The sequence below is a fragment of the Sciurus vulgaris genome, assembly GCF_902686455.1.
Source record: "Sciurus vulgaris genome assembly, chromosome: 12".
Taxonomy (NCBI): Eukaryota; Metazoa; Chordata; class Mammalia; order Rodentia; family Sciuridae; genus Sciurus; species Sciurus vulgaris.
The window spans coordinates 104363183-104378707 of record NC_136473.1 but is presented as its reverse complement, the minus strand read 5'-3'; the positions used below and the strand labels follow the sequence as shown (position 1 = coordinate 104378707).

Here is a 15525-nt window from a genome sequence, read left to right as displayed (position 1 = left end):
GGAGTGGCTGGGAAAGGGCACGACCCAGCAGCATAATCACAGGCAGAAAGAGCCGCAAGGATGTGGCGTTTTGTTCTTCCAGCCAGCGTGATGGGCAGGAAACCAACCCCTCCAGGTTGAGGCTGCCAGATCCTTCCTCTGGCACCTGTGCCTGATAAGCTCCTTCCAGTCCAGACACAGCTGGTCCCAGGCTTAGGAATCAGCTGGGAGAGCTGCCCACCTCCCATGCCAACAAGGGTGGGCCAGGGCTGAGCCACTTCCTCACACCGACCCTTGCGATACGAGGGCTCTCCACCCAATGCGACCTTGGCCAGTACAGTCCTTGTGCCTCCCTACGTATTTCCTCCAGTCCGTTTTGCTCAAAGACTCTACAAGTGCTCAGCTGTGACCCCCGAGTCATATTAGCATGGGTGTTGAGGATGCATCTCTTTGACTTAATATGCAAAGATGCAAATCTAAGTAAATTAGGTCACTGGATTAGCTAAACAAAAAGCCTCATCACCCAGAGCTAGCATGGAGCTCTGCTGTACCCTGTCGCTCCCTCAGGCCACTTGAAAAGCCCTCTGTTGCTGTTGGCGCTTCCCAGAGCCAAGGGTCCCAGCCTCTTACCCTCTGGGTCTGGTTGTTAGTCACCAGTTCATAGATGGGGGCTGCTCTGGTCACCTCCAGCAGGACCGGCTCAGCAGGCGTGTCAGGGCTGGAGGTCACATGACACAAGGGGCAAGATGAGGGACATCGCCCTTTGCTCTGGCACTCCATGCGGACTCCGGCTGCCATGCGCTTGGTGCCAGAGTCGGACAGGCTAGCGATGTATTCTGGGAACGTCAGCACCTTGGGGTCTCTTTCCCGCTCCTCCGACTCGTCAGATGGGGAGTTGCCTGCCAGACACAAAATGAAGAGAAACAGTGAGGGAGGCACCTAGCAAGGACCTCCATGACCTGGTGGCCCCTGAGTGCCAGAGTCCAGTCCTTGAGAGATCGGAAAGTGCAGTTGAGAGGGGAAGAATGTCATCCCATCATCCCACTTAATTTAGGGCACACACCCCCAGTGACACAGAGCTGGAGATGACCCTTCCAAGCGTGTGACCAGGTTGCTTCTTTTCTGAGAATCATCAGCCCCAGAGGGATGCATCTGGAGGGTGTGCTGCTGACCACCACCAGGAACACAGACAAGACACCAATTGTCCCATGACCCAGTTTCTTCATGTATGCAGCGGAGAGACGAAGCGTCCCTACCTCCAGCTTTATGAAATGAATAACCACAAAATGTTTATAGAGCACACACCACGGTGGCTAGCACATGTCAGATCCTCAGCATTGTCCTTTCCATCAGGACAGTAGCTGAGGTGTATGGGTCCTGCACTGTAAGGAGATGGGTTCCAGATCTCGTTTAGTCATGGCATGCATGGGGTTCACCTCCAGACCCGTTTTATAGAGGAGGGAGGTGAAACAAGTAACCCGGTTATAGTTGGTTCTGGAAAATCCCCCCAAAACAGGTTGGAAGACTTGGTCCCCAGTGAAGCTGTGTTCGAGTGGGATTTGGGGGAAGTAATCGGATCATGAGGGCCCTGACTTCATCAGTGGGTTGGTCCATGATGGATTTAAAGCTGCATGGACTATTGAGAGATGACAGAAACTGTAACTGGTGGAAACTAGTTGAAGGGAGTGGGTCCTTGGAGGTGTGCCTTTGGGGACTGTACCTTGTCCCTAAGCCCGTGCCCCCACCCCAGCTTCCCAGCTCCCATGAACTGAGCAGTTTACTTCCGCCACCTCATTGCTCCTAATGAGCGCCCTCACCACAGGCCGCAGTGATGGGGCTGGGTGCCTACAGACTGAAACCAGAGGCCAAGTGCATCCTTCCTCCTTTAAGTCTCTTTTCTAAGGTAGTTTGTCTCAGAGAGTGGCAGAGGGCCAGCTGACAGAGACTTAAGGTCACGCAGCGAGAGTACTGTGTGAGCTAGAACTTGAATCCACTCATCTGATCCAAAGGAAGAGCAGGACCTCTCTGCTTTATGATTAGTCCATGTATTTGTGACGGGGGGGACATTTTGGCTTTTTCAAAAAGATCAGGCTCTTGTTTGATGAGTAAAAGGAAGTTAGAGAAACTCTTCGTCAATCTTTGGTGGTGACCATGGGAAATGCCTATCAGATAATGACGGTTAGTTCACCACATGAGAAAACACGGCCTGATATTTCACTTCCCAGTCATCCCCCGATTCTCTCCATTTACCTCATTAGCTCTGAAGGAGTCGGCTGGCAAAAAGCACAAGGTGCCTTAAAAAGTTTCTGACTCCTTTCGGCAGCTCCTTCCTCTACCAGGAAGCACTTCTGGAGATCCCTGTGCTCCTGGAAACCGTGGGTATGTGTAGGCATTGATGCTGGTCTGTGGCCTCATGGAGAATACAAGACTGGATGAGCCAGATCTTTGAGTGAACTGATTGGAAGGATTTGTAAAGTGGTTCCAGAAGGTCATTGTGAGATTTGACACACCTCCTTTATAAACAGTCCTCTCCCAAGGGGACCAGGGAGCTGCTGTGCACCTCCCTCTTGTGTGCTGTGTAATTTGAGCCCATTTGGAAACATGAGGCCTTGCCTGAGCAGTTCCACGGGGCTGTTTCTCAGGTGAGTATCATCCTGCAGCTCCACGGACGTGGGACTTCTTGACATGAGGGCGAAGCACCACTCAGTGACCATGAATATGGGACATAATTTATTTAGCATTTGCATCTGATAACAGGCCCAGAGTTGAGCTCATTTCCTTCCAGGAGCATAAGAAAAGTGTGCAGTTGTCCACACCCAAACTAAGAATGGTGGCCTCCAACAGGAGGCCCAGGAGGACGCTCCACCTTGCCAAAGCTCTTCCTCCACAGGCACATCTCTACCAACATTTAGGTTTATGCAACAGGGTTGGCCCATGGCTGGGAGTGTCCACAAGTAGCTGAGACTTTCCTCATTCAGGGTCTGACCAGGTCTTCCTCAGTCTGCTATATGGACTACCAGGAATCAGTAGGGTGGAGTGAAACCTTTGACCCTTGGTCTGATATGAGCCAACCAGCCTTCAATCACTGGGAAGGGAATACAATTTTAAAAACTGGTAAAGATGCAGAATTTCTTCCAAAAATAATATTTTTGAAAAATTTTCGTGGAAGTTTTGCCAGAGGGTCGAAGGTCTCCTGGTTGGCTCTTAGGTCTCTTCCTATCAGTTTCTTCCCAACCCACAGCCCTCCTTTGTTGAGAACCCCTTCAACTGAAGGTGGGGAAAGAATTTCAAAAAAATGCCACTAGATGGTGGTATCGAATCTCAAATGACATTGAGAACTAAATTGTGTGAGCAGAGGTTTTGGCATCACAGAAAATAAACTTAAGAAAAAGTAACACTTGGCTCTTTTGACAATTTTGTGTAAATACAATTTTTTTTCAATTGGATAATAAAAACAAATGAGTAAAACAATCACATACCACTTATCCTAAAGAGAAAAAATATAATGTGAGGCAGAAGATAACGACAGAATAACTAAGAGAAAATGAAGCCCACAAGAGAAAATTAAAAACTCCCTCAAAATCCTTCCATAGGGTAGAACTTCCTTCCACCACGTTCCATTTTCTCACTTTTAATAAAATACCCAGGAAATCTTGGGCTCAATACTTTGGACACACAGTGCCAGCAGGTAGATATTGCCACTAGGGGGCACTGTGAGCACAGACGCCGTGGGCTGCCAGGGTCTGACAGCCTCCTGCCCTCCAGCTCTCCATCATTAAGGCTTGTAATTGCTGCAAACATGAGGGGCTGCTCCCCTTGCTGCTGTCTGCTGGCTATTCCAATTAAAATCAAGATGCAGCTAATCCCTGTCAATACCCTTCAGCCCCAGACACTTGACAAGATCAGGGAGTGAAGAGGAACGGGGTAGGTGCCACGAAGATGACAGGGAGGCCACCAAGCTCCTTTAAATCCAGAATCTTATTTCCCATCTTCTGGAAGTAGTTAGGGCCATACAAGGAGTCCCTGCTGGAGGGCAAGACCAAGTGTCCCTGTGGTCCCTTAGTGACACCGGATGGCCTGTCAAGACAGGAGCTGGATTTGCACGGAAGCAATGAACAGGGAGCTCCCACAAGCCATCTATTCAGGTTCCAGCGAAGAATGGAGATGTGTGTGAGAGAGAGATTTTTCAAAGAGGAAACGCATTTTCTATGTGCAGTTAAAGATACAATTGGGAAATACTCCTTAAAATGATGGAGTCCAGTGGTGAAGGCCCAGATAAATCTCCCTCAGCCGCGAGAGCACTCCTATAACCACGGTGTCTGTGAAAGAGTGGTTCTGGTCCTAAAAGCTTTAGGAGAGTCTGATCTTTGACACTTACTTCCTTTTAGCTCTCCCTGTGTGGGCTGGAGTGAGTGGTAGAGAGGTTTTTGGGTAGACAGAAGCAGGGAGGAAAGGCCACCTATTTCCATGGGTTCAATGGCTCTCACCTCCAGGGCCCACTCCTCTTACAGTCCCTTGGTATATCTTCCTTCATCTACCCTCAAGGGCCTGGGTAGAAACGCTCCAGGAATTTGAGACATCATGCTGTCTCTCACTAAGATGGATATTCTATTTCAATAAGTGCACAGTCTCTGGACATAAAAAATAAGTTAAAAGATATAATGTGCATAGGTGCTTTCAGATAATGAATACCCCAGGATGCCCTCCTCCCACCCGTTTGCCAGAATTCACCCGGTTGCTCTCAGGGGAGACTCTCGAGTCCAGCTGTGACACTCGGCTTTCTTACAAGTAGAGGAACATCCAACCTGAAATGTAGTTAACAACCTTAAAACTGCAAAGCATTTTGCAAATACAGGTTGCTATAAATAAATGCCATTTGCTTTAGGCTAAATCTGTATCCTCCAGCACACAGTAGATGAATTTCCCCAATAGAATATCCTGGTGGGAGAATATTGGCGTCCTTAATGCTCAGAATCTCCTTGTGTATGTGCCCATGGCCGCAGGCATGTACATATTGACCCTCCCAGATCCAGGGCGCATACGGATAGCTAAAGTGACCAAGCCAGTCTCTTGCTCTGCTGGTGGGAACTGACAGGTCTCAAAGGTGAATTCCTTGTTATTAGTAAATTGGTACAAGTCCTGCAGGATTCCGGGGCTGCTTAAGAATCTCTCTCCTGAGCTGGTACCCTCGGCAAGGCGATGCTAATGACATCACAGCTAGACCTACAGACGCAGCTCATTAGGCAGCAACGACGTCAAATGTAAGTGGATCAGATCACAGCTTCCGAAGTGGCTTCGGACCCTAGGGAGGAAGGCGTGGCATGGGCAGAGGAGGTACCGCCACAGCAAGTTGTACCCTGACGCCCACCCCTGCCCTGCATACCAGGCCCTACCCTGTTCTCACCCCAGTCTACCCTTTAACCCAGATGCCTGGGGTCACCTGAGTTCACATCTTCCATGCAGCCAGGCACAACCAGCCTCTCAGGAGGTGGTGGTCACTCTGGACATCAAGCAAACTGCTAGACCTGCCACAGTGACACACTCTAAGGCCCAGTGAAATGCAACATGACGGTTTGATAACTAGGAAAAGGAGATAGAGCGCGAGCCGCCCACCCTCTGCACCTCCCTGTGAGAGGAGTGACCTGGGACCAGGAACGTGTGCCCTTCACAGTGGACTCTCCGCCGCCTGGTCTACCTGTGTCTGACCGCTGCGGGCCTACCCTCTGTCTACCTACGTCTCTATCTGGGGACATATCCGAGTGATCAGTCACGACCACAGATTTGAATCATTTCAAAATGTCACACATAAGGAATAAAAGGAAGCATTGATAAACAGTCTCTAGCCCCTTCCTGCAGACAATCCAGTACAAAGAAGAAAGCATCCTTGTGGTGCCACGCCCCCGTGTCTGTGGCCAGGATCTCTGCCACAAGGAGCAGAGCCTTAAGAGGCATGCAGGGACATCTGCTGTGTGGCAGGCACCCCACACCCACCGTGTCCACACTGCAGAAATCATCTCCTGCACACTCTCCTGAGTAACCTGCTCCTCCCATAAGCCTTAGTTCAGGGGAGGGTACATTGACTTCCCAGGTGCTCGGCACAAAGCTGGTTCTGTGTTCATCCCTGCCCCCTCTTCTAACCAGGCACCTTATCTTAAATTTATATTCTCTGTCTCCTCAAACCCTCCACTCCTCCCTCTCCTACTAATCCAATGGCCTGGGTCTGACGTCCGACCTTGACCTTGCTGGCTATGTCCTTTGTGGTATTTCCTAGCCTTCCTGTGCCCAGGCTTCCACACGTATAAGGTACAGATAACGAACACAATTCAATAAGACTGTGGTGAAGGCTAACTGTGGAATCCACAAAGAGGGTTCTGACACGCTCAGGATGCAGAGGGTGCTCCCTCAAGTCACCCATCCACACAACACCAGGCACTTACCCACCGTGCCCACCTTCAACACCATCGTATGGTGTCTTGAAGGACAAAGCGATGTCTTGCTCTCCACTATAACATCCCACGGTGCCCGATATGCAATGGACACGAATTCATTCTACAAGTCATTAAGCAAATATTTATCGAATGACTGTGTTTGTTGAATTAATAAATCATTTTATTGACTCATGTGCAAAGTAACTACACTGTCATCTGCAGGCACTAACTAGACAGGCTGGGTTCAAGTTCATTTTGGACATTGCTGTCCTGGGTTCTTGTGAAATTTTCTAGTCCTGTCCTAAGAAGAGGGGCATCATCCCTGTCAGGTAGAAAGAGAATGATCCAGAGACGATAGGTGCAGGGATTTGAGGAAATACTGCAAAAAGCTCACTTGGTAAAACACACACACACACACCTCAAAGGTCATCCAACTGCTCTGCGTAATTACTTACCTTGGGATGGAAGGATTTAGGCTTAAGAAAGGGCACAGCTGGCTCCAGCGCCGAAGGGCAGACAGAGGTTTCCTGCGGCTAGGAGATCTGGGAAGTGGAGGTCGGCAATGTTGCAAAGTGGCAAGAGGACAGAGTGGCCTCCTGGGCTGGCCAGGGGATAGGAGCCAGCGAGGAGAGTGATCCTGCGTCACCTATTGCTCCTCACCAGCAGAAACAGCACCAGAGTGACGGCAAGAGAGAGACACCTAGACCCTGAGGGGCATCGTGAGGAAGAGGCCCGGACACCCACCTGAGTCTCCTGCAGACCTTTGGCTCCGCCCAGTCTCAGCCAGCCTCTCATCCACCCCCACCCACTAGCTCCGAGTAAGTGCATCTTTCCCTTGGGATGACGTAACGGAAAGTTGTTGGTCCACATCTGTCCAACACATCCTGAAAGAGTTGGAATGCCAAAGACTTTATACTCTCATCCTTTCCTACAAATGTTCTTCTTATTTTAAAACACGCTTTTTATTTTACTTGTTCTAATTAGTTGTATATGACAGTAGAATGCACTTATACATTCTGACAGCTCATACATAAAGTGTAATCTCTCATTTTTCTGAGTATACATATTGCAGGATCACATGGGTCATGCAGCCATACATGTGCATGAGGTGACAGTGTCCGTTTCACTCTGCTATCCTTCCTCCCCATACCCCTTCCCCTCCCTTCACTCCCTTCTACAATATGAAGTAACTTTATTCTTCCTTAATCTGCTACTCCTTATTGTGAATGAGCTTCCACATATCAGAGAAAACATTCAGCTTTTGGTTTTTTGGGTTTGGCTTATTTCACTTAGCAAGATATCTCTAACTCCATCCATTTACCAGCAAATGCCAGAATTTCATTCTCCTTTAAAGTTGAGTAATATTCCATTGTATGTATATATATCACATTTTCTTTATCCATTCATCTGTTGAAGGGCATCTAGGTTGGTTCCATAATTTAGCTATTGTGAATTGAGCTGCTATAAACATTGATATGACTGTGTCACTGAAGTGTGTTGCTTTTAAGTCCTTTGGGTATAAACCAAGGAGTGGGATAACTGGGTCAAATAGTTGTTCCATTCCAAGTTTTCTGAGGAATCTCCATATTGCTTTCCATAATGGTTGCATCAATTTGCATTCCTACCAGCAAAGTACGAGTGTACCTTTTCCCCCACATACTCACCAACACGTGTTGTTGCTGGTATTCTTGATAATTGCCATTCTGATAAGGATATATCCCCTATTTTGTGTTCCAAGATTAAGGCCACTATGCACATCAGACCTAGTTCTTTGGTATTTCCTTAGGAAGTTTCTAGAAGTAGCAGAAGGTCTGTGTTACAGTCATGCCCTGTGTCCAGTCCCTTGAGAGCTGTACCTAAGGGTGCCCTGTGGTGCATTGTGATTGATAACAGTCATGAGATGCCCACAGGCCACCATTGACTGGGATGTTCAAGAAGAGGTGTCTCCTGGAAAACTGAATTTTTGCTGAATTGATACTTAACCAGAAAATGCTTATTTTTCCTCCAATCCTTGTTGACATTTCTCTTTTCTAAAAATGTAGAGTTCCAATTTCCTGCCTGCCTTGTGAAGCATTGCCTACCAAACAGAATTAAACCTTTCCCCAAGGAGCCTCCAGGTGATGATTTTGTTCATCAATTATGACTATGCAGATTTGGAAGCTGTAGGAGACAGAAATAAAATGGGCTCTACCCCCAATGGCTTTTAGAAATTGATCCATAACATAAGGTTATATTTTGTTAAGTTGTCTTCTCTTTGTAGGCATGTTTTCAAACAAATAATTGTCTGCTTGAGGTTCCTGGATAATTAGGTTCTCAGTAAATTGGGGTTTTGGTGTAGATGTGGTGCTTGGAATTTGCCAAAAGTCATTAGTCAGCTTTGGCATGGGAACAGTAAATTTAATAACAATTTGACTAAACTCGCCAAAGCTTCCCATACGCCTCTTTTGGTCAGTGATAGCGATCTTCCATCTGGGATGAGGAGTTGAGCATAGGAATTGCAGGGCAGCAAAACCTACCAAAGGATGAATAAAAACACACATGAAAAAAATCCTTTGAAACTTCACCATGGCCCCCCTACACCCCTTTTAAATGGTCCATTTTATGTGAAAAAGCAGCTCCTCTGTAAGGATTCCTGGAGATCCATCTCGGCACAGCTGGTACGTCTCAGGAGGAACGAGGATCAGATCCAAGAACTGCTAGGAAGCCCTTAAGCTTTTGCTTCAAAAATGAACTCCTCAGATCAGCTGGACAGTGAGTTCCCAGCGGCAAGAAGCTGCCTTATGCTGGGCGGGTTGTCGTGGCACCTGCCCAAGGCCCCACGCTTGGAAGCGTTCAACAAATATGTGGGATGCAAAGGAGGGAAGGGGATTTAGCCATTTTAGTCTCTGATTGCCCCAAACTCAACTGGCAGCACGAGGCCTCATGAAGACTCACTGTAAAGGCGAGGCTGGGGTCCCGAGGCTCCGTCCTGGGTTCTCTAAAGACATTTGCTGGGCGAACACCTCCACACAGCGCTCTCTCTCTTCCTCCCATCCTTCCCTGCGTACTTCTTAAGAGCCACTCTGCTCCCCTCCTCCTTGATGGAAGCAGTTCTACGGGTACTCTGACCGCACTGTATTAGACTGTGCTTGGCTTCGTGGCCTGTCTGTCCCACCTGCTTCCAGGGCGTTACTTGCTCCTGGGTGCATCCCCAGAGTCCAGCTCTGTGATGGGGAAGAAGCACCCTCAGTTTGGGCTGAAGTGTGTGTGCACCTTGAGACTTCAGTCTGACAATGTAGAATTTATCTGATTCCATTTTTCCATGTGCCCCTTAAGGTCCTATTTCTTGATTCACCAAATGCCTTTTATGCAACTGAAAGCTGATGGCCAAGGTCTTTAAGTTCACAGCAAGTTTCTCCTCTTCAATTCCAGCAGCTACTTAACGAATTATCACCAACTGGCCAGATACGTCTCCCCCTCCAGTCCTGGAGGCTCAAAGTTCAAAACCAAGGTGCAGTAGGAGTCATGCTCTAGAGAAGTAAGTGCCCTCACTTCTTCCTAACTTCTGTGACTCTATCAGTCTAATCTAGGCCTCAGTGGTCACATGGTTTTCTTCTCTGTGTGTCTGTGTCCAAATCTACCTTCTTTAAAAAAAAAAAAAAAAAAAAAACTTAATTTTTTTTTAGTTGTCAGTGGACACAATATCTTTATTTTATTTATTTTTATGTGGAACTGAGGATCAAACCCAGAGCTTCACATGTGCTCGGTGAGCACTCTACCACTGAGCCACAACCCCAGACTCCAAATCTACCTTTTTTCCTCTTATATGACACCAGGTGTTGGATTCAGGGCTTCCCCTAACCTCCCATTCTAAGGTCCCAGGTAGGCATGAATTCTGGGGGGACACTGACAAAGCCAGTGTAGGATCCACAGCCTACAGAATTGTGACACTAACCAGTGAGTCCTCCTTGATCTGCAGCCTGTGCCCACTCATTCACCAGCCACGTGGGCACTGGCGTCCACCTGCGGGGCTGCCCCCGGGGAACATAAGCAGTGGGAAAAGGAATCAAGCTGCCGGCTGCCTCCCAGTCTCACGGTCCAGAAGCACCACGTGTGGCGTCTTGTCAGTGTCAAATGCCTTGGGGGCTGCGGAGCTGCACGGGGTAACCCTGCTGTTTGGCCACAGACGAGCGAGCGGCGTGGGGAGATGCAGCAGGGCAGTCCGGGCTGGGAGAGAGGTGGGCACAGGGACACCTGCGGAATTTGCTGTTTCAACTCTCCATCAGTAGAGGGACAGGTGAAGGGCGGGCCAGTTGGGGGTGCCGCACACTTATCTGGAGATGGTGGCTCCTCTTCATGTTTCTCTAGTCTGGCAGGATGAGCGCAGAAGCCAAGTGCGCATCCTTGGACCACTGCGGGGAGGGAGTGCTTCCCCTTTCTCCTGGTGCTTCCCAAGAGGCTGCCAGGAAAACTCTCAAAGGGACAGCCAAGGACAAGCAGAGGGAGAAAACTGTGACCAAGAGAAACAGAAGCAGCGAGTGCCTGAGCAAGAGCTTCCAACTCTGGCCTGGGCCTCTGCTGGCGCTCAGGGCTGTGCCCTTCTGCAGAGGATGGATAAGGCCCCTTCCCTGGGGTGTCCTGTCTCACCAGGGCTGCACCTGGGTTCCTTCAGCACTGCGGGACCCTGGGCCCAGCACGCCTCTCCTGCCTCCAGGAGCGCCTGCCGGCTCATGGCTCCCCTCCCCTCCCCGGCGCTCCTGCCTCTGCAGCTCTCTATGCTTCAGCCTTCAAACCTGTACAACAGCACAGGGAGCCCCTGGAAAGTTCTGAAATGCACACACCCGACATTTTACCACCACTTGTTTTGGCTCCGCATGATAAAAACCAGGGCTGTGTGCTGTATATCCAGCGAGCTCCGGGGCGAGGGCGCTCGCTGAGCTACCTGCAGGCGGGAGATTCAATGCCTCGCTGGAATGCTGCAAAGCCTGGCTTATAAATATCTTTAACTACCAAATGGTCTAGAAACGCTTAATAAAAATATTATTCAATAATAATACTGCTCCAACTGGCAAGGGAATCTTGTAACGGCCTCCATTTTCCTCTGGATACTCATCTGGCTCCTGTTTTTCAAATGAATTTGGATGTTAAATCCTTTTGCTGCCCTGACCAATTTATTCTGCAAATTAACTCTATGTGACAGAACTTAAAAGTCCGTTCCCACTTAGCTTTGCCACACTAAAATTGATGCGTCTCTCTGCGCACTGGAGCCACGGGCTCAGACAGACGGTGGCCTGGGTGGTGACCTGGGATTCGGCCCGGTTCTCTCTCCTGTGCGCCTCCCCTCTTGAGTTCTGAAATGCACCCCTGGGCCAGGCTCCTTTTGCCCCTCAGTGAACCTTGCCCTCTGTTCTCCGCAACAGCCTCTCCAGCCGGAACGACGCCCTCTTTATGAGCTCCAGTTTTGCTCAGCTGCAACCCCTCTGGAAGGAGGACTCAAGTGGACTTGGATGGTTTCCGTACCATCTGTAAATGGTGGAAATGACTGGCCCCCAGGGGAACAGAGGCTATGAGAGAATCAGCTACGGATGAGAAGAATATGGCCACAAAAGCCAATGGACAGATCTCAGTCCTATTAAGAGAGTGACCAAGATGCTGGAGAAACATGGCGCCCACAGATCACACAGGACAAATTGGGTCAGCTCTGGGGGGACCATGTAGAGAGTGACTGTCACCATGGAGGGCATGCAGCTGGATTGCAGGGCAACTGAGCACTGCGTCAAATGAACAATGTCTGAAGGAAACAGGTGTTTATGATGAATACGAGGAGGCCTAGAGGCAGGCTTAGCTGTGTTCTCATTAAATGTCTAAGGGACTGTAACCTTGAATGCGTCACATGAGTTCTGTGTATTTCCAGAGAACAGAATTCAGATCCAAGATAGGAAATAGCAGTGAGATAAGTTTATTGAGGCACAAATTTTTATTGAGTGCCTACTATGTGCCAGCAATAGTACTCAGTGTCCAATAAGAAAAGCACTCAGATAAATAAGGAAAAATAAAGCTCTTTTTCCAGGATGCACAGGGGTGGGGGAGAAAGTGGACAGAAAAGCAGACAATGATATTGATAAGGGGTGTTATCAGAGAGGTGGGAGAGATGCTTGGCGGACACAGGAAGAGGTATTTAAGTCTATTTCAGCAGAGGAGATGGGCTAAAGAAGGACACCTGCTTCCCTTGAGGATCTCTGTGAGGGAGATAGATGCACAGCCTTGGAGATGGTGATGGAGGGCCCTCAACTGGTACATGCATTCATGTGGATGTGGGCCAATGGCTTCTCAGAGCTGTCAGGAATGTCTCAGGAGTTCTGTGTCCCTTTAACAGCCAAATGTTAAGCTTCTATCATTCTGTGACCTGATCTTCTCATTATTTCCCATTAGTGGACTAGGAATCTGCATTTTATCAGGCATCCCAATGATTCCAACTCAGGCAGTCTCTAGATGGCATGCTGAGTCTCGCCACCCTTGATAAGAGTGACATTCTGTTAAATACTGCCAGAACACTTTCAAAAAATCTTATAAGTGCTACCAATACGTAAGAGGTGGGGGTGGGGTGGGAAATAGATTATTTAGGCAAACAATTCCATTGTTTATGGAGTAACTTTTTTAAAACATTTACTCAGAGCCCCAGGATATGGACACCTAATTTGAAAACCTGGTTTAGATTCTGATGTTGTTGGCCTGAACTATTATTCCAGAATTAAGCCCACATACTCCCCAACCAGGAGAATCACTGTGCTAGACCTGAATTGGTTACTGACACAAGCAACAGATTTTATCACTCATAGTCATTTGCCTCCTGGATTCTGCCAGACTCTAAGCCCTGTGAGGTTTTAATTTAGAAGTAAAGAATGAAAGTCAGAAAACTTCTATACACTTGACCAAAGAACGTACTCATCTATTCATGTTAAATTTATCTTCCTGTGAAGAAAGGATTTTATGGAGAAGAGAAGAAGACAAGACCCCAAGAGATAGCCCCAATCGGCAGGATGCACTCTGACAACAAAGGGGACAGATATAGATGCCAGATCCAGTACTGTCCTCCGGACAATGGTTATGAAGGTGTGTGGGTGTGTGTGTGTGTGTGTGTGTGTGTGTGTGTGCCACCAGATTTCAAGGTTAATTCATCTCCTTCAGTTGCCATGAAGAAAACTTTATCATTATGTCCAACCAAGATGGTGCTGTGATTTTATGTTGCTCCCCTGAATACTTATAATAGTAGTGGGTACTAAAACACTTCCAAACATTTAAACAAGAGAATTGAGTGGCCTCCAAACAGGTCCCTGCCAAGAAAGGTAGAGACTATAATTAGTGCAGAAGGTCCTAGCTGGCTGCTCTGATAACCAATAAAGATGGCCAACTTGTTATTTTGCCCACCAAAGCCCCTTCCAGCAGGCTTTCTTCTATGGTGCCACTATAGTTTGAGTGTGGTCTCCAGAGGCACATATGCTGGAGGTGTGGTCCTTGGTTTGGCAGTGTTCAGAGGTGGTGGAAATTTTTAAGAGGTGGATGCCAGAAGGTCACTGGGGACCTTGCCCTTGGAGGGGATTAAGACAGACCTCATGACACCCTGGAGCTAGGCCTTGTGAGGAGGTTGCTACAAAAGAACAGTCCTGGCGCCTTCCCAGCCTCTCTACCTTCCAGTCTAGCAACATGATCTTCCCTCTTGCATAAACTCCCACCACTGTGCTACCATCTGCCTTGAGGTCTTCATCAGCACCCAGCAGAAGTTCACACCATGTCCTTGGACCCCAGAATTGTGAGCTAAGCGACCCTCTTTTCTTTATACATAGTCTGCCTCAGGTGATTTGTTATAACAATGCAAAAAGCAGACTAGTACATACCCCTTAACATCTAACTCTTCTGTGCACATGTGTACAGTTTGTTTTCTAGCAAAGAAGTTCTGGATGAAGTTTGACTAAGGAGTAGCAGCAGCATTCATAGCAGAAAACTGACAGACAAAGATCTGGCCCTGCAGAGGAGGCTCCCAGGCCCAAAGGTCTGAGAGGACATGAGCCTTCCTCTATGAGGAGGCCAGAGTCTCTGGGATCATTGAGATTGGGTCACAGGGGAAATCAGCAAACAAGAGTGGCCCAGGAAACACAGGATGAAGGAAGCAGAGGGCTGTAGCAGCTCTGTCACATCTGAGAGTAAGTGCCTGAAGCAGAGGCTGTGACTGCACCAGATCCTCAGCTACCCCCTGAACTGGCAAAGACTTCACCTAGAATTCCTTTCTCAAGATACAAGGCAGGCAGTGCTGGGCTCAGATTCAGAGCTCTGAGACATTCTAACCTCTTTGGCCTTCAGTTTCATTATCTGCAAAATGGGTTAATAACAGAACTTACGTTCTGAGGGTTTAATGGGATAATGTGTGTGAGGCCTGTAGTCTGGCTTCTGGTATATAAGCTCTAATAGTAGTACCCTTGTTCACCATTTTATTACCATTGTCTAGCATGGTCTTGGCATCTAGTTTTGAAACCCCCTAGGCTCTCAGTAAATGCATAATGGAAAAAAATATATCAATGATCAAAAATAAAACAAGGGCCTCAATGGAAGAGAGACAGAACAAGAACATTCAGTAGTACACAAAGACTCAACTTGTAGACTTTAGGTCTGCAGGAACTTAACCCAACAAGGTGGCCACGAGGTCCATTCCCACAAAGGAAAGAGGCCAGAAGTCCTTCACAGTGCTGGGGACCAAAGCTAGGCCCCAGGGGTGGAATGAGATTTGGAGGAACTCTGTCACTTCCCCCCAAAATGCAGCTGAAGGAGCCATACCTTAATCCAGGCCTCTCACAGGACTGAGCTGCACACCTGTGGTGGAGGAGGGAGGAAGCCAGCATGTGACCCTGCTGACCCCCAGCTTCAGCACTGGAGCCACCTGATACCATTAGCACCACAGAGAGGGAAAAGGGGGAGGAAAGATAGTGTTATAGACAATTCATCTGTGACAACCGGCTTCCACGTATGGTTTTGTTACATGACTTCAATTAAAAGATGTGACCGGTTTGTCTAGTGGGGACATCTCAGGCATCCTTGCTGTCTCAGGCTGGCTTGTTCAGAGTGACATGATGCCTGTGCTACCAGG

General features: G+C 48.3%; 1 protein-coding gene across 3 annotated transcripts in view; it reads right to left on the bottom strand.

Moving 5' to 3' along the window:
- Positions 1 to 15525, bottom strand: part of ASTN1 (astrotactin 1) — a 287138-nt gene that overhangs the window by 31087 nt on the left and 240526 nt on the right. For all 3 annotated transcript variants that reach the window (XM_079107250.1, XM_079107251.1, XM_079107249.1), the window contains exon 17: positions 610 to 878. In XM_079107250.1, the coding sequence (XP_078963376.1) occupies positions 610 to 878 (269 nt within the window). The remainder of the gene's footprint in view (positions 1 to 609; positions 879 to 15525) is intronic.